The following is a 21,302-nucleotide window of genomic DNA, read 5'->3' as shown; positions in this document are numbered from 1 at the left end:
AAGCCTGACTGCAATGCCATATGCAATAGATCATTTTAAACTTAAAAAAAAAAAACAAAAACAAAAAACACAAACAATGAAATTAACGTCAAATGCATGTATGAATGCGAAATGCATTTTACGGGATTATTTTATTGTTATTATCAGTAATTTGTCACTTTATTTGTATTGCGGCGCAGCTCACCTTTTACAAATTTTCTTCCTATTCACACCACCGCACACAAAAAAGAATCCCAACGAAGACAGAGAGAGGGAAGGCAGGGCTGGTACTTTAGAGTATCTATTTCTGTATCGAGATACAGTCGAAATATATATTTGTATCAGTAGCGAGATAATTTTAAGGTGTATCGATACTCTGCCAAGTACGGGCATGTTGTTGTGAGCTATATTTTCGGAGCAAAGAGGAACTCCTGCTTTTTCCGTCTCTTCTTAGCCCTCCTTTTTGCCCGCTTTACCATTCCCCCTCGTTTTTGCAGCACCTGGATTCCTTACCACGGCAGTCAGTGTTAGGTTAATGGGGCATCAATAGAGTTATAGCAGAGCGGACAAACAGTTGTGCACATGCGCACAACCAGTTTTTTTCACTTCAGCTCACGCGCAGTGGCGCCAGTCACCTACCCGGGTACCGTACCAAGATTGGTTCTCCGGTCTGCCATAAGTCTCTATTGATGCTGCTCCACGGAAAGAAAGGTACTGTAGTGTGACCCCGTTAGAGCACTGCACGGGCCCGGGCCGGCCCGAAAGCCCGGGCTTGACCCGGCCCGCCCAAAGTCAATTATCGGCTGGCCCGGGCCGGGCTCGGGCTTGAATTCATAGGCCCGGCCGTTCCAACATGAAGTGTATCACAAAGAGCATAAAAATGAATATTGAGTTTACTTTTACGCGCTTCTTGATGTAGTTGTACACATTGTTTTAAAAACGCGTTTTGCTAGGCCTGATAGCCACTATACTGTAATTTTGATGACATTTCATGTACTGCATCAAGATTTTATATTTTGGTGTAAAACTTATCAAAGATACGGTTACAAGGAATGCCCTAGCGGGAAGAAATTAATTAATACACCCTGGAGCTGTGCACCTATGTCTATGTACGTGTGTTTTAGATGTCGAACCCACCAATCTAAATGCGGTTGCCGTGGCTGGAAGTGAAACTCGCGTGCTAGAGAAGCGCCACCGCTTAACAACCACTGCAGGGAAAATATTTCAAAGCACGTACATACTCGTGGATTCTAACGGGGAGCAAGAAATTTCAGCAATACCAACTTGTAACCGAGACAACCACGTGAAGTTGCCAAGAGACTGGTCATAAAAGGTGATGCTGTCTCGTGTAAGAATACAAGCTATTATTACGCCGACGTGGCACGAACTACAGACGGTGTAAGCTACACTACGTGCACTTTTAAAGCCTTATTTTTTGAGTTTCAAATCATGACGTACTTGTACAGACTAGTTTCTCTGCCCGATTGCCCAAATTGACCAAATATAATAAACACATTTTCTTCAGCGTCTAAGACTGGGCCTGGTCACACACACGCGGGCCCTCCCTAGGCTCAAAAATAAATGACCGGGCCTGGGCCAGGTCTGGGCTTGAGATGATGGGCCCAGACTGGGCCCGGGCCAGGCTAACTTATGAATGCCTGGGCCCGGGCCTTAAAATCAGGCCCGTGCAGTGCTCTAGACCACCTTCCTACTGGCAAAATGTGGGACACGACGACGAACGAGGAGGAGAGAAAAAATTGACAGAGCACGATGAGAAATCAGCTACAATAATCGTACAACTGTTGGAGGTGCTTTTGCAATTGGAGGGTCTGCAATGCCGTGCACAAGGAAATATCACCCTTCTGGTAATGCTGCCAAACATAAAGGTGGGCCATGGCTGCTTGCCGAGTTCTCACCACCAGGCATCTTCTGATGTGCTCTGCTCCCGCTTTTAGCCCCTTTTTTCCAGAATTTTCCCATAACTCTAGGTCAATAAAGTCTTTTCCTATCCAATCCATAACTCGTGGCACGAGTGGGTCGCCATGGTGGGGCCATTCACTCGGAGCTTCCGACTAGACTTGTGGGTGTGTCTGCGTGTAATGACTCAAAAGCGTTTGATCAGTGCAGCACTGACAGCCAGCCCTACTGCCATTTAACTCTAGATGAACTAAACTTGGCTGACATAAGTGAACGTCTGCATGCACTCAGCCACAAAAGCTTTCCCAAATTTACTGTACTAGATTAAAATGCACATGGGTGATATTACCCGGTGTTTTTGTTGGCATTTTAAAACCGAAAAATCTCATATGGCAAACCTGTCTAAAAGGCTTGAAAAAAAAAAAAAAGTTTGGAAGCAACTGAAAATTGCTTTAGTGATTACTGCCGCTAGAAAGAACTGCCACCTTGCTCAACAGTTTGTGCACCACACAAAACGTGGCAAGCAAAAGGGCAGGCTGTCTTCCCTATTGGCAGCTTTTTTTCTACGCAAACAATGCACCCTTTATTCTGAACTAACATAGTCAAGAACACTGCAAAAGGTGTTGTTCCGTGTTAAGCTCAAAACTCAACTTGCCACAACTGCCTCTTAAATCTATAAACATATTTAATCAAACTGCATTCAAACGACAGTGTACAAACATGACACAGCAGCAGGCAAAGGCATCCAAAAATGAACAACGCTTTAATGATTCCATGAGCTTATGGGTGATCGCTTCACGCCCAGCTTTTGTCGGCTCCACAACCAAAGGTGCTGTATCTGTTCTTGACAGCCTTCAAAGCAACACACACTGAGGGGAGGGGTCGAGCATCCTCTGCCACCCAGTCACAAAAGCCAAGTCTTTTTACGTTACCTTTGCCAGTGGAGCATGCGAGACTGAAAAATAAAGGTCACGGAAGGCTTGTCCATGCAAACTTTCCACAGCTTGGGCGGTGTGTCCCCTCAGTGGCCGTTGGCCTCTTCCATCTCCGCATCTTCCGCTGCGAAGGGAGAGAGAGGGAGGAGGTGCGGAGTTAGGCCCACATGCAGCACAGCTCGCACGAGGATTTCAACGGTGACGCAGGTTAGCTTCAGTTTATGAAAAGTCTCCCTTACATCAACCGTGCTGGAGCAGGCATAGCAGGTCGACAAAAGAGAAACAGAACGAAGCTGACATTCGGGTGCTAAACACAACAGCACAAAAGGCACTTAATTAACCACGTTTATCCAAACACTTCTACCTTCTGCCTTAGATCCCATGAAGCCAAAATTTGCCAATCCTACACCTGTGCATCTATCTTCTTCCGTTCTATGGCTCGCCGAGTTGTCCTCAATTTAAGTTGAACCCTCTTAGTGAGCCTCTAAGTTTCTGCCCCGCAGTTGAAGATGATAGGCGTAACATTAAGGGACAAAAAGAGAGCGCAGTGGGTAAGGGAACAAACACGTGTTAAGGAGATATTAGTAGAAATTAAGAAGAAGAAATGGACATGGGCAGGGCATGCAATGCAAAGGCAAGATAACCGTTGGTCATTAAAAGTAACAGAGTGGATCCCTAGAGAACAGAAACGTGGCAGGGGCGGCAGAAAGTTGGGTGGGCAGATGAGATCAAGAAGTTTGCGGGGATAAACTGGTCACAGGTAGCACAGGACCGGGGTAATTGGAGATTTATGGGAGAGGCCTTTGCCCTGCAGTGGGCGTAGATAGGCTGCTGCTGCTGATGACGACACCTGTGCTGCGAGGACTATGGATCAATCTGATCCCCTGGGAATCTCTAACGTGTGCCCCAACCTCAACATAGAAGAGTTCGCTGGACATCCACCTCACTACTACTTTTTGCAGTGCAAGCTGTTCACCCGTGCTCGTCATCGCTCGTTTATGGCTGTGGCTCCCTTCATCTACTCAGGGTTCCTGATCAGCTGTATCTCCTCTCTCGTACATTGACACCCAACCAAACTTGCAGCGCAAATGTTGTGAGAGCCGCCACAGGATAGCAATCCTATAGGCTGCCTTTCTCTTGGGCCTTTTCAGTGTTTTGCGGTGCCTGACGGGCACAATGATTCTTTAGTCATTTGTCTGCCTAGCCGCGTGGTACCATATTTACCCAATTCTAACGCCCCCCCGAATCTAACGCGCACCCGATTTTCCTGCAAAAAAAAAAAACGAAAAAACTTGCACCTACGATTGTAACGCGCACGGGACTTTGTGACCCATAGAAACGAATGCGAGAGAAACGAGCGATTTATTTCCCAAAGTAATCTCGCTCATTTCACTCCTTGTCGCTCTCCGCTGACCACAACATCTCGGCCTCGGTGCCTCCAAGCGCGTTCGCGATGCCACACTTCTGAACGAACATTCAACCACGGTCTATGGGATCGTGGCCCACGCCTCGCACGCCCATCCCGAGAGCTTCTCCAGAGGTGCACGCTTCAGCCGACCGCTCATTTTCAACGCGTGGGAGCCGCTGCTGCCATTGCTGTTATCAAGCGCGCAAGTGAAACGATTTGACGATTTGTGTGAACGCCGATAGAAAAGCCTAGGCGCCTAGGCTTGCTGCGCCCAAAAAATCGTTGCTAAAAACTTTGGCGCCATCTTGAGATGGCGATGGCGATGGGTGGGACGGAATTTCCGCTGTTTCGGCAGTTTCCATTTTGTATCCAATTCTAACGCGCATGCGATTTTTCGGCCTATTTTTTCGGAAAAAAAGTGCGCGTTAGAATCGGGTAAATACGGTAATTGCCATTTTGTATGGAGTGGTTATTTTGTAACTGTGACCCAAAATAACGGCAATTAATCATCAATTAACTCAAAATATAATCAACTTACAAAAAATTTAATGGTAGATGTGAAATCAGCACAAAGAACTCTATAATGCAGTGCAGTTTCATTAAAATTGGTTAGTAAATAAAAAAAATAGCTCTAAGACCAGTCTGCTCCCTTAATAGCACGACGGCGGCTTCGTGAAAGCGTGTTGGGCACGATTCTAGCGCATTGTACCTTATTCCTGCAAGCAGGGCTACCATAGTGAGTCAGAACATGATAATAAACCGCAAATGAAAGTTCTGACCGACAGGTGGTCATCAGAACGTCAACAAGCATCCACCAAAGAGTTTGGTTTTCAACTCCAAGCGGATTTTGTCGCATCACTTGCATGCCTTCGATATTGTGGTGCTCATAATCATTGACAAGGTATTTTACATCACCTGGAGGCTTATTGAGGCCTTTAATAATGTCAAACCACCAGGTTTCTTTTAGAGAAGCATCCATTATAGGAAAATTTCAAATAGAGGTTGGGCCTCACCGCAAGGCACGGGTGCCATGCGGGCTAACATTTTTATATCTGACAAATTGTACCGCGTAACTCAATTTTTTTTCTACAATGGGTGTTTGAAATGTTTCCCTACAAAATGTATATTCTAAATTTTTTTTACTACTGGTGGTTTATTACACACAACTTACTTTTTTTTATTTTCTTCGATGCCTGAACAAAAATTCCGAATTCGATAATTTTTTTCGCTATTATTATTTATGACATTAAAACTGGTGTCGTCGGAAAGCGTGTGGAATTATCTGCATTTTATGTTACTGCAATGTGTGCCAAACCATTATGTAAAGCACAGAAAAAAATGTTTTGTTAGACCCCTCAAAATTGGTCAATTTCCCGCAATAACGAAAGAGTGAACCGCTTATAGTGCGGGACCAAGCAAATTGCTGACAATGCAGCCGCAAAAAGGAGAAGACCACTTATAGTGCGGTTTCCGAGGGGCCCGCTTATCGCCACAGCAGCTAGCGAGCCGTTCGAAGACCACGAAAGCGCGGGCGCAACGAAAGGGGCTGCAGAAAGAGAGAGAGAAAAAAAAAAGCAAAAAGCAGTCGAACAACACTTGTGTCGCACGGCTGGGGAGGGGATGAGTTGGACCAAAAACAGCGGCGAACCCGGAGAGAAGAACACAAGAGGGTACTGACGCTTTTGCCAACCTCCTTTTCGTGTCGCCCGCAAAGAAATGCAGAGAGGTGGAACGAACGGAGAAACACCGAGAAAATGCGGAGAAGGTAGAGGGGAGGGTAGTGGAGGGCGAACAACCTCCGCAGCGAGAAGCGAGCGCCAAAGCTCGGGAGGCACGGATACACGGTGTCTCTCATGCAGCGCTGTGCGGACATTTGCAAGCGCAAAAAGCCTGTTGTTTGACTGACCGCTTCGCCCCAGCTGCACAAGTCTCTGGCCAGCATTTCTGCCACTATGCCGTCTGCCCTCCATTCGGTCAAGAAGAGACAAGCGCTGTCTCTTGAAACAAAGGAGCAAATTGTCAGACACAGAATGCGGCATGAAAAAGGCGTTATTAGCAGCAAGGAAGTAGGGCGTCGCCGACACAACTGTGTCTGTCATATGGAAAAGAAATCAAAGCCGTTGGACTCAATGTGAAAGCTATCGGAAGTGCAGAGAAGTGATTCGCCATAATGGGCTGTGGCGTCGTTATCCACTCACTGATACCACCCTATGCAATTCAAATTCCCCCCCTTCGCAGTGCTTGCGTGCCCCCTGCCTGAAACTGCGCCAGCGGGAGTTCTGTTCTCTTTGTGCTTTTCTCCCCGCACGTGCCGGTGTTGCACTGCCACATTTTGTGTTTACTATCGTAAAAAAAAAAACCAACGGTCGTCTTTAACTAAAGAAACGCGGGCGCTGCCCGTTAATTACGTATATTTTGCCTCAAGTGTACCTACACTTTTATTTGCGCTAAATAACGGGGAGATGTATGACAAGCGCCAGCAGTTCACGAGTTTCGAAAGCTTATGACTATATAAACCGCTTTGTTTTCGAAGCCACTGGGGTTCGCCATGATCAACAGCGTTACCTTGGGACTGCACCTTGGTGCTCTATATACTTGGGTCGAGTGAGCGAGCTAGGACGGCAAGGCGAGCACCTAAAGTGCTCTGCACTTAAAATCATGACAAGGTGCGGCAGCAGCTGCAGCAAAGCTTGTAAATGCAAGACCGAAAAAGAATTCAGGCATTAAAGTACAAAGATGTGGATGGGGCCTTGTTCCAGTGCTTTAGCAAGGCCGGGTGCAGAACGTCCCAGTGAGTAGCCTGATGCTGCAGGCGAAAGCAAATGCTTCAGCAGCCTTTTGGGGCATGATGATTTTAACCCGCTGAACGGGTGGATTCAGCAGCGCTTTAAAGACCACCACAGTATCACGTGCAAGGTGGTGAGCGGCGAGGCGGGTGATGTCGATGATGCCTCCATTCAGGCTTCGCTGAACCTCACCATCGAGGCGATACTTTTCGCTCATGCCAACCGGGACGTCTACAATGCCGACGGAGCAGGCTTCTTTTATAACCTGCTTGTGAACCGCACGCTCACAATGAAAGGCGAGCCCTGCACTGGCTGCAAAGCGCCGAAGGAGCGCGCCACAATTTTATTCTGTGCGAATATGGACGACTCGGACAAACGGGCACTTGCTGATAATTGGCAAGTTGGCTCGGCCTCGTTGCTTCGAAAGACGAGAATGCCTGCCCGTGACTTACAAAGCCGATTCACAGGCATATGGGGATGACTCGGGAACTGTTTTCCTGCTGGCTGCGGAAGTTTGATGAAGACATGGTTGCCAAAAAGCGCAGTGTGGTTCTCATCCTGGACAACTCCCACGCGAAACTGAGAGCCATCAACCTCAAGTACGTGCCCCCGAACACCACTGCCAAGAGCCAGCCCCTCGACCAAGGCGCACTAAAGGAAGCGCATCTGTGAGAGGGTGGTGCAATGCAACAAACCCTTGAAAGTGAACTTGTGGAGCCCAATAGATATGATCACCACTTCTAGGTGGCAGACAAAAGCCTCCACCATCAAAAAGTGCTTCTGCAAGGCTGTATTTGTGCGCTGTGATGATGCCCCAGTCGCCGTCGATGAGCCCAGCGACGACGTGGTCGACACCACAGACGTGTCTGACGAGGTCTGCCCTCGTGAGCAACGAGTTCGTCTCAGCAACTGACACATTCGAGGAATACCTCAACAACGATGGCAATGACAAGTCCCCCATCTGTGAGCAGGCGGCCACCGATGAGGCTATAGTGGCGACGGTTCGTGTCGCCGACAGGGAAGGTGTGAGTGCTTCCGAAAAGGAGACCGAGGATGATGAAATTCCATCTGCCACCACCAATGAAGCACTCGAGTGCTCGGCAAAATTGAAGGCGTACTGCTGACAGAACGGCTTGTCCAAGCAAGCGCTGAAGTGCCTTAGTGTCAATGAGGATGAGGTGGTGCAGAGCGCCACTTAGAGGCAACGCCAAGCCAAGATAACCGCGTTCTTCTGTTTAGCATGTGTGGACAAACGGATGCGAAATAAATGTGTTGGCCATGGTTAAAATGTGTTCATTCGCGTGATGTTAACTAAAGAATATTCAGAAGGTAGGTTGTGTTTCGTTTGTGCATGTTTTGGTTATAGTAGTGCGGATTTTTGCGGCTCCTGAGACACATGTCATAAGCGGTCTACCCCGTACAAGGGTATGTTGTCTTTGTTGCTCTTTTGCCTTCCAACTGCATTCAGAGCCCGTGGCTGGCAAGTCACGCAAGCTTTTTGGGGGCACCTGCCCAACTGTCTTCCCACAGTGCAGCCTCAGCTTGTATGACAAGTGGAGGGGAAGGAAAGTGAGTACCGTCGGTCGCCACAAATCTGTCACCCGACTGACCACTAGAGGTAACTAGAGCCCAGCTGGAGGGTGTTTTGTGGTGCATCCCCCTGGCACTAAGCAGAGTTCTTTGATATACCCCCGTTGCACAACTCCACTTCATCATACAAGCCATGCAAGACATTTTTCCAGACATTTACTTAGTAACACCACTTCACAAAATAAAGCTTCCTTTTCAAATCAGGCAACAGCAACTTAGGTGGTGATGACCTATGTTTTCCCCATTTTCCTTTCACGACATACGGCAGCAGCACACTGCTTTAACTCTCTGTTGAGAGATGGCAGTTTGGTCAACTTGCCCCACGTTTGCCCCTGCTTGCCCCCAGAGCAGGGGGGCCAAACACGAATGGGCTTTCGATACGTGTGCACTGAGTAACCCTGGGCACAGGTGTAGTGGTCCCAACTGAAAGTAGGGTTGCCACCTGCCCGGTTTTGGACCGGCCAGACCGGTTTTTTAATCAGCGGGCCGGTTGCCAGTCCATACTTGAAACTGACCGTCATTGACCAATTTTTTGGCCCTCGTGGCGTGATTATGTCTGTTTTGGCATTTTATAAGCACCAATTCAACAACTAAGACAACAAACATGTGTCGACAAGCTGCGCAAAGACACGCGAGCAGAGAAAACATGCGGGCGCACGCGCTGCTTGAAATGGAGGGAGACCCAAGGGAGGAACAAAACAACGAAATGCTGCCGCCGCGGTCAGTAATTGCGATTACTTTGCAGTGAAGCACATACAGAGCAATAACCAAGCTCTCAATCACTTTCAGTAAAAGGTTATGTTGATTTCTCTCTAAGAAAAAGCTACAATATGTCAAAAACATGGCGTCTTTTTTTTAACACAAATTAAACATTCTATTTACCCCCCCCACCTTCTTTGAAGGGCCCTTTTTTTTTTTTCGGGGAAAGGTGGCAACCTTATTAGGAAGATTTTCGTCCCCCTTCCACCCTGAGGCTCAGCCCTACTTTTCCCACGTGCACACCCGCCGTGAGGGCGTGGCACACCCGAACAAGATCTGTCGGGAACATGGAGACACGGGGCACAAAATGAGCACCTTACTGGTGCTGCAAAGGTGACGAGTCAGGCTTTCTCCAACCCTTTGGGGTTCCCGACAATGCAAAATGGCCATAGCAGTCTGTCATCAGGACATGCCTGACATGGGTGTTCAAGGCTGCTAAATTTCGCGATTCTCTTTCACTGCGCCACGTGTGCATTAGCTGCAAACATGATGCACCATCTCTTGAGGAATAAGTGAACTTTGTTGAAGTTTTCTTCATTTTGCAATTACGGTGCAGCACAATGTTTAGCAAGGGCTTTCTGGATTCCGGAGCTCTTTCACGTACGTGCTGTTCGCTGAGAAACATGGCCGCTTTTCCCCATTGCAGGGGCATTCTACGTTGGTGCACTTAGCCAAAGTGATGGCGACTCCAGTTAGGAAGTGAATTGCGTGCTTCTATCCGGTAGTGATGACAGTGATTCGCCAGAACCGAGTGACAAAGACCATGTCGGCAATGGCGACAGCACTGGGGGGACCATTACTCTGTGAGCTACGCATTTCGTTAAACGACAACGACTAGGCGGCAAAAAAATTTTTCCTGGCATCTAGAGGTTTCCTTTGTCAATAGCAGTGTTATTTGGAAGTGCACGCAGCTGCAGAATCATAGTGCGAAAGAGCAGCGAAACCTGCAGTACCACCGCCACCTCACTGAACAGCTTGTGGGTGATCCGACGGCTTGATCCAAAAAGCGGGGCCTCTCAGAATGTATGGACTGTAAGGAAAGGCTATTTGGGACAAGCCATTCTGTCTACAAGCTCCTGCACTGAAGCAGCAAGGACTGTGCTGTTTGAGCGATAGAAAAATAAAAAGAGGCAGGAAAAAAACTAATTTTCTGCACAATTTCCCGCAACAACCCTGGCCTGCACCCATGAGAATGCTTCAAGCGGTTTCACACGCTGCTCAAATATCGGTGAACGAGTTGCAAGCAGAATTTAAGAGAAAAAATAAATATTCTGCGAGTTTGTCTTGCACAGTTTGTTTTTATTCGCCGCACCAGAAACTGCCAAAATAGTTCAGACCGGAAGGCCAGAAAGTGGGTAAAAGGACGTTTGAGTCCAATGGCTCTTGAAATTACAAATGCCCTTTGAACTAAAATTATTTTCAAAGCTCTACATGACCATTCTCGAAGGCAGCTGAAAGCTTCCGCGTATGTTTCGGCATCGCCTCTGCTGGACAGTTTCTTCACATTAGTGGGCAAGAAATTTATTTCAAAATAGAGCTAAGCCACATACACGACACGGTGTAAAGTTGATAAGCTACAAGCCATGAATTTTTGAATTTTTACCACCTGGGGACCTTTAATGTGTGCCCAAATCCCAAAACACATGCGTCCTTGCTTTTCACGTCCATCTAAGTAGCGGCTGCCGTGGTTGGAAATCAAAACCGCGGCAAGGAATAAAACAAAATACAGTCGAGTCCACTTATAATGATGCCGTGTATAACAATATATCGGATATAACGATGAACAACTATGGCACCGTCCACTTTTGTACGCCTTCTATGGTAAAATAAACCGCTTAAGGGGGGACGCGGGTCTTAGAATGGTCAAAAATGGCCAAAATATCGATTTTGAGAAAATCCAATTTTTGGAATTATTGTACCTTCAAGCACCTGCCTTCAAAATATCAACGCGAAATTCTATCGGGAAATACTCTAAAATCATGTTTTGAAACGCCTCGAGGGCCACGAAATGCCCGGAATTGGGCAAAAGTTGCTTCAAATTCCCGCGCGCCCCGCGGGCGAAGCAGCCGACCGATCGCCGCCATCTTGGTCTTGTTTTGAAGCTTGTTTCTTTGTGCGCATTTTGCGATATCTCAAAATGGCGTCGCTTGAGTAGAACGACCGCCCTTGCCAGTTTTCCGAAGGCACCTTCTCGGTCGCCGATTGGCTAGAGCGGGCGCGCGCGGTTTGAGTTCGCCATACGACCCCTCCCATTGGTCGGCGCGACTGCTGTCATGGCGGTCGCGATCATGGCGTCTGCTACGCGCGTCTGACGGAGTCCGCTCTTCTGGCGCAGCGCTCGCTTAGAGCAGTTTTTTTTTACAGTTTCTTCTAATTCTTCCATCGCGTACTTTCGTGAATGATGCCAGGAGACGTACGTTTGAAGAAGACAACCCGTCATGCGCACGGAAAGCGAAAGCGTCGTCCGCCTATCCCAAGGTCGCGTGGTGCGACTTCGGGCCGCTCGACTCCGCCGGATGAGAATCGTTCGCCGCCTCGTATTGCCTCGCCTGCCCCATCGCCTGACCAACCACCTCCGGAATCCATACCTGGTCCAAGCACGTCCTGCCGGCTTGACACGAGGTATTACACGGCGGAGGAGATCGCCGCGCGTACGGAACACGCGGACGAGGTCAAGCGCGGAATGGAGACCAAGTAAGCAACGCAGCGGAAATTCGACCTCCTTGAAGTGGATTTGGCGCACTCAGAGGAAGAATCCGGCACAGATTTTGTCTTAGTGGATTTTGCAATGCTGAAGGACCTTTTTGCGCACGTCAGGTGCGGCAAGTGCGGGCTGGCGGCGCCGGATTTGAGGAAGCCTGACCGGCAGTACGGCCTCGCCGTGAAGCTCGAGGTGACGTGCTCGGTTTGTGAACACCGTGTGGAACGTTTTTCCTCGCCAAGGACCGAAGGATCTGGCAATATCACTCTTTTTGAAGTGAATATGAGGGCTTTGAAAAGTATTCAAAGCATCGGGAAGGGGGTGACTGCTCTGTCAGATTTTTGTGCTGGTATGAACTTGTCCCACAGAGGCCTGCACCACAAGACATTCCAAAGTGCACTTGAGGAAAGTGGTTCAGGTTTGCGAGGACACTGCAGCAGCCTCTGAAGCTGATAGTGTGCGTGCCATCAAGGACTTGTACTCGAACCTTGGTCAGCCGCCAAACAACATAGATGTGATGTTTGATGGCACGTGGATGACAAGGGGACGGTTGTCACACATTGGAGTGGGCTGCATCATTGAAGTGTACACCGGCTTGGTGATTGATCATGTAGTCCTTTTTAACTTTTGCTTAGGTTGCGCCATCGGACCCAAAGCTTCAGATGAGGGCTACGAAGATTGGCTGGCAGACCATGAGTCTCAGCGAAACATTGACTGTGGTGCAGGACGCATGGATGTAGAGGCAGCCCTGATAATGTTCAAGCGCTCGCTCTCCAAGAATGGGCTGCGGTACACAACCGTGATGTCCAATGGAGATAGCCGCACCATGCACGGCTTGAAGGAAAAAGGCGTCTTATGGGTTTATCCCCATAGGCCAAGAAAGTTTGCCTTTCGGCTACATTTATTTTCCCCAAAACTCTTGAGGGCCAACAACATGATGCATTTGCGGAAAACGCACTGCGCAGTGTCCCACCCCTGTATCCTCTCAAACTTCCAGCATAAAAACCGCGAATGAAATAGCCTCACCAAAGAACAAAAAAAGGGGGGCACCTAAAGCAAGTTTCACCCTCACACTTTTGCCGTACACAATATTCTGGGTACCACAGTGCACTGTAATAGATGATGGCACTTCATGAAGGACTGTTGCAGTTTTCACGACGCCAGCAAGACACCACCAGATTTCACAACGCTAACAAAATGCCAACCGCTTCGAAGTCGATAAATTTTGCTAAATTCCTGATTGGGTCCGTTACTTGGCCTTTTGTATCTCCAGTTCTAGTTGACATTTTTGGAATCCAAAGACAGATTTGAAAATGGGAAGAACATGTCTTTGTTACTGGGAAATTTTGAAGCTACACTACTGACGGTTCATCTCATAACACATGGCCAAACTTCAAATGCAGTTTTCTCAGTTTCATACTTTTGGTAACTTCCCTCAGCCTTACGCAGCTTTTAGGAAACTTCTTTTTGCTTCATAAGGTCAATCTTGGTACCATTTTTTTCAGTACAGCCTGAGGCAGCCGATGACATTCTTAGTTTTTCTGTTTAGGCTACGCATAAATAATGACTTGCAGTTATTTTGATGAGCCAAAATATCCAATACTGCCATTTTTTGTACTTGACATATTTTTTTAGGATGCTGTGACTTTAGAGAAAAACGAAGAATGTCATCGGGTATGGGAACTCTCTGGCTATCCATTCATGTAATTAAAAGCGACAAAATGCAATGCGAAAGTTCATTAAAGCTGCGTAAGAAATTACCTAATTACGGTTTAGACTTTGTATGATAACTTTTGAACTAACAGCACCAGCTCAAATATAATTGCATATTTGAAATCTACAGAGAAAAGCACATCCGTGTGCAAATTTTCATAAGTTTCTACCCATAAATAAAAAAGTTAGTTTTAAGACCCTCGTCCCCCCTTAATAGAATGCTCCAGTGCCACAATATTAGATATAACAATTCAATCCGGTTCCAGCAAGCACCAAAAATGCGAGCTGACACTGGCTGTTCGCGCTGGCGGCATGCGCCACAAGCTGCGATGCGCCTCGCATCTCTTCCACCCCTCAGAAAACGAGTCCACTGCACAGCTTACAAGGAAGCAAGAGGAGGAAAGGAGCATCTTTCCTTCCGAATCCCCCTCCCGGGGCCACCGCTTTGGCATCATACCCGTACCCGCTCGCGTGTTCAAATGTTGTGTCACGAGCACACTGCTTTGAATTTGGCTGGGTGCCTCTTCCACGACCGGCCATATTTTACCCTCTTCAAACTGCCTTCATTCACCCGGGGAAGGGATGTCGGGGCCGACGTTTTGGAAATGTTTCAGTGCCTCACTGAAGAGGTGATTGTTGCGCGCGCGGATACATGCTGCGGACAGCTGGGACAGTGACGACTCTGACGACGTGGTTGTGCAGCCTACTTGGGTAGTGTCTTTGCAGGAGGTCCAACAACGCACAATACAGTCCCTTGGGGACTTCGTTTCCACCAAGGACCTTTCAGTCAGCTATGTGGAGCACTCTTGGAAGAGATGTGCGCTAACTTCACGTGCGGCAGACAAAACGTCTATGGGGCTCTTCGATTTAGTCTCGGACTCACCGCGGATAGCTCGCAGGTAGGTAGTTCGAAGATTCCCCAAAGCCATAAGATTACATGGGGAAATCAAATGTCGGACTGCTTCTCAGGAGACCGCGGTGAGTCTCGGACTGTAAATCCAAGAGCCCCTCCTGTTCGGCAAATGAGTAGTAGTACGACCTTGTTTGCACTTGATTGAAATGTTTTGAGCTCTGTTTCAACTTTTTTTTTCGCAACCCGCTTATAACAATTATCGCTTATAACAATGGTATTCCCTTGCCACTTGGATATTGTTGTAAGACTAGACTGTATGTTCAAAACAGAATGGACAATACAGCTGACATAGGTTGTTTTTGTCTGATTTTTTTCGTGCCAGTGTCAAGACCACAAAGTTACCAGTTAATCATAGATTGAGAAATAGAAAACACCAGCAAGTGAAAAATTGTGAAGAGCATGCTTTTCGAAAGCCGAGTTTTACTCGTAATAATGTCATTATTTTTGTAAATGCTGCATGCGCAAACTGCCCCTGATAGTTTGATTGCTTGCGTTTTAAAGGCCTTTTAGAATCTCGAAGTTCGTTGGTGGTGCTTGTTTGGCCCAAATGGCAATTCAACCAAATGCCGTTGAAAAGTACCACGTAGAAGCTCAAACGTGGCATTTTTGTCAAATGACATTTGGTTCAAAGGCCTCCAAAATGCCTCCGCAGCAGGGGTATAAGGGTGTTTGTTCATCAGTGCTGGCTGCCCATGGGATTACATGCAAGCTAGCAGCTGCCCGAGCTTGCCGAATGTGTGCTCGAGAGCTTGACACCCTTTGTGGTGACAATTTAAACGAAAAATGAAAATAAAAAAAGGGGAATAAAAGAATTGTTCCAGACAGATTTCTTTTTTTTTGTGTGTGTGTGTGTCTTAGCGAGGCTTTTATGCCCAAATTTCAACCCATTCTTATTGAGCCTTATCTTATTGAGGCTTTGAAGCCCATATTTTGATTCATTATGTCAGAACATTCCCGACAGTCATGAAACTTTGGAACATTCCCCCTCTTTGTGTTCCCCAATTTGACACAGCAATTATCTAATGCCACCTGCGGCAGTGGCTCAGTGGCCAAGGCGTTGCACTGCTGAGTACGAGGTCACGGGTTCAATTCCCGGCCGCGGCGGCCGCTTTTCTGATGGAGGCGAAAAGCAAAAACGTCCGTGGGTACGAGATTTCGACGCACATGAAGATCCCCAGGTGGTAAAAATTAATCCAGAGCCCCCCACTACGGCACGCCTCATCGCCTGCGTTGCGTTGGTGTGTTGAACCCTATAATCAATCAATCCATTATCTAATGCCTGCGATGCTGCTGCTTCATGAAAGTTTGACGTCTCTATGACAAGAAATGGCTCCCCTGGCCGACGGGTTCGCCAGTGGTGATTAGGAGAAAACATTAACTCCAACTGCCCATGCACATGAAGTGGTATTGCAGGGTTAGCAGACGGCATGCTGGGCACCAAGATGGATGACAAAGAATGAACAAACAAGCCGGCCGGTATTAGCTTCATCGTAAATGTTTACCGCCAAGTCATCACCTAGGACTAAGTTCGATGCTGTCAGTTTTGCTAGTAGGAGCTTAGGGCTTAAAGGGACACTAAAGGCTGAACGAAATATTGTTTTAACTTAAAGATCATAAATTTCGTAGCTTTCTCGGCTCTTGTTCGACGAGCAACGATGTATTATTTGCTGAGAAATAAGTAAAAAACCTATCATTTCTCTCTCTCATTTTCCTTTCAATTTTTCATGACACAGTTTCAAATACCAGGCAAACGCGGCCGCCCGGTTAGGTCAACGTATAAATGCTGGGCTAGGCATCGCTCAGGTGATCACATCCATCTTGTTATCTTTTCCCTCACACAAACCTAGCGAGAATGATACACTGCAATCGCAGCACTCATCTCGAGTAGTCCTCGTGATTGAGGCTCTGCCAGGCCCAACCATAGCAAGGGTAGAGCTCTGCGATGTATGATTTACGGATTGCTTATCGATAGCAGCTCACGGCGGACGGAACGGCACAAGTTCGGAATCGGTCAGACAACCACCTGCAGTAAGTACCCTGACTTCCATGGGTGGTAAAGTTTGAACCAAGCGCGGGCATGCTTTAGCAACAGCAACATCCATGCGCAAAGAACAAATTACAAGCTCAGCTGGGTCGCTTAACCACGTGCAGTGCATCTTGTTCCCTTTGCCGCTTCCTGCCAGGGTTACTGCTTGCAGATGCTCAGGTGTTTACCGTGGCATGTTATTGACTTCACTAATTGCGCACTAATGGTTTTCCGAAATGAAACTGAAAACTGGGGGGGGAAGCAGCCTGTCTCGTGACGTATAAAGCTGCAGTCTGTGTTCGTTAAATTAGATCAGTCCACGGAAAGTTTTGATTTACATTAATTTTACATGCTCAACCGCATAGTAATGGCTAATTTGAGGAAAACAGATGCTTTTCAACGCGCTATTTCCGTTCACAACTTTTGTGACGTCACGAAGCATAGTACCCAAAAGTGTACGGGACGTTGACAAATGTTTTCATGTTTCTGGCATTCTCTGCCTTATTAAACAACTGCTAGTCTCGAGAATGGTGAATTGAGATTATCAGCACCACAATATATTGACACAGGCCAACTTGTTCCCACCCTTTAGTGTCCCCTTTATGCTGCCAGCGTTTGACGCGGGAGCAGAAACTGCATGGCCGGTGAGCATTACGCTGCGCAGCATCAAAATGGATCGTGACTGCAATCCCTTTGTCCATATAGGGGGCTGCTACCCTTTCCCTTACTGCCGCAGCTGCAAAGCTTCGTATTCCACGTCAGTGTTCACTGCAACATTATCGAGTCGCTCACCTGCCCTGCCGCAACGGGTGTTTCACCTCATACTCATGTTCTCGCTCCATGGCCACACGGCTGCGTGCGGCAGGTGGAGCAGTGCCCCACGGTTAGTGTCCCAGAAGGTAAGGTGTGTCGTGTGGGGGAAAAAAAACAGTGGATAGCGAGGGTCCCTTTGGCGATGAAAAAATTGTATGCAGTGCTGGCATTCCCCATAGAACTCCTATTGCAGCCACCGCCATCTGAAAGCTTTGACATTAATCTAACCATTATAACAACACTGTTTAGGGAAATAAATGAGGATTAACTTAACAAACAAAACTTCTGAAACCAACTGGTAAGCAGCGGCCGCCAGGACGCTGCTTACAACACGACTTCCTCAGCAGAAATTTTCATCGCAAAAGGGACCCCCCTAATCGGCCCCGAACGACACACCTCTCTCTTTTAGTACACTGTACCACGAGGGATGAAGCCCCTCCGCCGTTTCCCGCCCTAGCCAGAGCTGCGAGAGTACCCCCATGAGAGAGTGCAGAGAGGGAGGGGAGCACCCACTTCCGGGGGGCCTGGTGGACGCCGGGGGTGCCAGGAGGGGGGCCCCTGACTGCAGCGCCGAGCCCAGGTGCTCCACGGCGTCCAGGGTGGTGGCCCGCGACAGGGCCTGCTTGAGGGCTTCCAGCTGGCGGCCACCCCCGGCCGGCTGCGGGGGCTGCTGCGCGGCTGTGGAGCTTCCCGCACCCGCCGCGGAAGCGGGAGGGTGCCCGGCAGGGCGGCCCCCACTGACGGCGCCCACCTCCTTCTCCAGCTGCTTTCCCCGCTTGCCCTTGAACAGCTGCTGGGCCGCCTGGCGCTCCTGCAGCGGCACGATAAGCCACGGGTGACCACACTGTGCGTTGGGGGAACACACGAGCCCTTCCTCGTGTAGCAGCAGCCCCTCAAAACACCCAGTTTCAGACATGACGTCGGGGCTCTCTAATACTCGCGCCACACGTGCAAGAAGAAGAAGAAGAAGAAAAAAAAAGAGCGAATGTCATTATTGTGTCATAACAAGTTTAGAGCCTCTTGGAAAGCCATGCCAAGGACAAGTAGAACATTCGTACCCACTATTACATATACTCGGTTACAACTCAAGAACGGCACCACCTCATGTAGTAAGTCACTCCGCCAAAGCACCGGACCCATGACATCAGTGCGCGCGCGTTTTGAAAGGGGTTTGTTATGAATGCGTGATATCGTCTGCCTTGTCTCAAGCAGTTTGTTTGTTGTCACTGGAGTCGTTTATAAGCATATTAAGTCCACAAAATCACGGGAACGGCTCACGCCATGTTCAAAATATTCCCAGTAACGCCCTACTTGCGTGGCGCGGAGAAACATCCGGCTACGGGGATAAGGCACAGCGGCAACTTCCAATGCCGTTCTTAAGTTGTCACCGAGTATAGCAAGCTTGATGCTTGGACCATTCCACTCACCATCCTCCCAGCGCAAAGCCCTGTCTGCATTGTTTGAGTACCTCGAGTACCCTGGCGCCGCTACAACATTGTAGCCATCTCCCTAGCGTGTACAGTCAAGTTTTTACTCAGCGCCCTTAAACAGGACTTTTTTTGTTTTCATTTTTAATTTTTATTCTCTCCTTTTTAATTTTTATTCTTTTCTTCTTGTCTCCTACTCTTCTTCTTCCATCTACTTCCTTTGTTTCATTTTGCCCCCTTCCACGCAGAGTAGCATGTCGGCGAATTCATGCTGAAAAACCTCTCTGCTTTCTCTGTAACAAAGAGTCTGTCTGTCTGTCTCTCTCTCTCTCTCATGCTCACTGAGCGCTCACGTTGACACTAACACCAGATCTCTTGCTAGTAAAATTTGTGTGAAACTCTATGCTACAGCCACTTTAAATACATGTTAGGGGTGGGCAAAGAGTGCTTTTTGTTTTCAAGGCAAATGCAAGACAACTAATGATTGCATTCAAACAGCTACAAATATAAGCAAGTATTCACCAATTTCCAAAAACAAAACCTAAATTGACAATATTTCCAGCATGCTTGGGTAACTACCCAGCACAAAAATAAACGGCTCCTGTAAAAAAGGGTTTGCAGCGCTCATCTATGCCATAAAACAAACACACCGAAGCTGTCCTGCTGCCTTCATCTTGTATCGATGGTATTAAACTTTATATAGCGGCAACTTTCAGCTCGTGTGGTGACCTTAACCACAAATGCTCTAGCATGTTGGCTAATGGGGTATAACTATATATTTAAGACATGTTACACAACTAACACAATTGCCTTAAGAAAAATAAACTTGAATAGCCGTTTCATAAACTTTCACGTCAGTTCTGGGAAGAAAACTCAGCGTATGGGGCAAAGCAAGGCATAAAAAAGTAGCCTTATTTAAAACCCCCTCAACGCATGCCCTTGCAGTGTTAAAAGTATTATCGCCATTTTCCAATCCTCTGCTCCCAACTTCCTTTCTGACTTGTACTAAAATCCAGGGTGACCGTTTCCACTTACATTACTTGTGCCAAGGTCTGACCCATTCTCGCACATGAACATCATGAAAGCTCATTACCAAAACGAAATGAAAAACTCATTGTTGAAAAAACATTGTTGAAAAAATGAAAAACTCATTGCGCTTATGCTGTGGCCTTACGTGTCAAAGTGTCTGATGCCTGGGCTTTAAACCGACCAGTGGCTTTCAAAATAGAAAAAATATGTATGGTTCAGCCAAAGTGGCAGCTCCAGATGAATTGGACACATGCAACATTGGGTGTATGTACTTAGGTGTGCAACAAAACACACCTTGAGGGGTCGAAAAGCAAGTTAATCATGCACTGAGGAGGTTGACATTGCCAACACACACGCATTAACAGGTCAGGGACTAGGAAACTCCATTGAACCTTCAATAGGGGCCTTTGTTCGTAGTTGTGGATATTTTCACGATACAAAATGGTTAATTTTACCCGTCAACTTCCACACAGTATTAAAGTGAGTTTTTTGTCATTATACAATTATAAACTTTGCTTCACAAGTGTGGGCAGTTAGGAAACTACAGCTTGTTTTTGGGCTTGTTCACAAAAGTCGCTCCGCATCTGTTGGTCTTCTTTTGGAGTGATTATTTACTCGTTACCTCGGCTATCTTGTCACTCCGCTAAAACATAACTTTTGCTTTCAAAACACAATTGCGCCGCACACACCAGTATCACAAATATGGGTTCTGTGAAGGCCAATTTACGTAGTTAAGGAGGGCCGGCCAAAATTGAGGCAAGTGCCTGACAACAAACCTGCACCGTCAATCTGCCAACTAACTTCACCATTGTGCCCTTTTTGTTACAAAGAAGATTCATTGTGGTTTCTAAGAGCACAAAGCTAGACAAGATTGCCGTGTTTGCGATGCACTATATAGAAAAAAGGGAACGCTACAGCTAGAACAGAAGAGCAGCTTTGCCTACCATTTGCTTAGAAAAAACGGAAATACCTTGCCTTCCGGGCATTCGCACCCTTTAGGCAAGATGTCACGCACAACTGTAACACCCCGCGATCCCACCTACAAAACCACGGTGCAGTATACAATGTATCTCCTTGTTTCCCCAAAGAATGGTTATTCACTGTACTTAGGGTAAACGAAAATTTGTTCATGAAAGCCTTCAAGGAACTCATTACCAGAAGGGAAAAAAAACGTCTGCACTGCTGATGGCACCGCACATGGTGTTCGTAGAGAGGCGAAGACTGACACTTAAAGGGACCCTGCAACACTTCCCATCGACTGCTAGTAATGTGTTTTGGGATAAAGTCTATTGTCCCAGAAATCTCC

General features: G+C 47.4%; 1 protein-coding gene across 1 annotated transcript in view; it reads right to left on the bottom strand.

Moving 5' to 3' along the window:
* Positions 1 to 2,640: 2,640 nt before the first annotated feature.
* LOC144158561 (U2 small nuclear ribonucleoprotein A'-like) overlaps positions 2,641 to 21,302 on the bottom strand; it is a 32,779-nt gene continuing 14,117 nt past the window's right edge. Inside the window, exons 5-6 of the mRNA XM_077689516.1 lie at positions 18,054 to 18,351; positions 2,641 to 2,955 (exon numbers count right to left, since the gene is read on the bottom strand). Coding sequence (XP_077545642.1) covers positions 2,918 to 2,955; positions 18,054 to 18,351 — 336 coding nt within the window. The 3' untranslated portion in view covers positions 2,641 to 2,917. The remainder of the gene's footprint in view (positions 2,956 to 18,053; positions 18,352 to 21,302) is intronic.

Source organism: Haemaphysalis longicornis, unplaced genomic scaffold (genome assembly GCF_048455015.1).
Source record: "Haemaphysalis longicornis isolate Haplotype H1 unplaced genomic scaffold, Haemaphysalis longicornis Haplotype H1 scaffold_10, whole genome shotgun sequence".
In the NCBI taxonomy this organism is placed as follows: domain Eukaryota; kingdom Metazoa; phylum Arthropoda; class Arachnida; order Ixodida; family Ixodidae; genus Haemaphysalis; species Haemaphysalis longicornis.
Note: the sequence above shows the minus strand (reverse complement) of the source record. Positions and strands in the feature narration are given on the sequence as shown.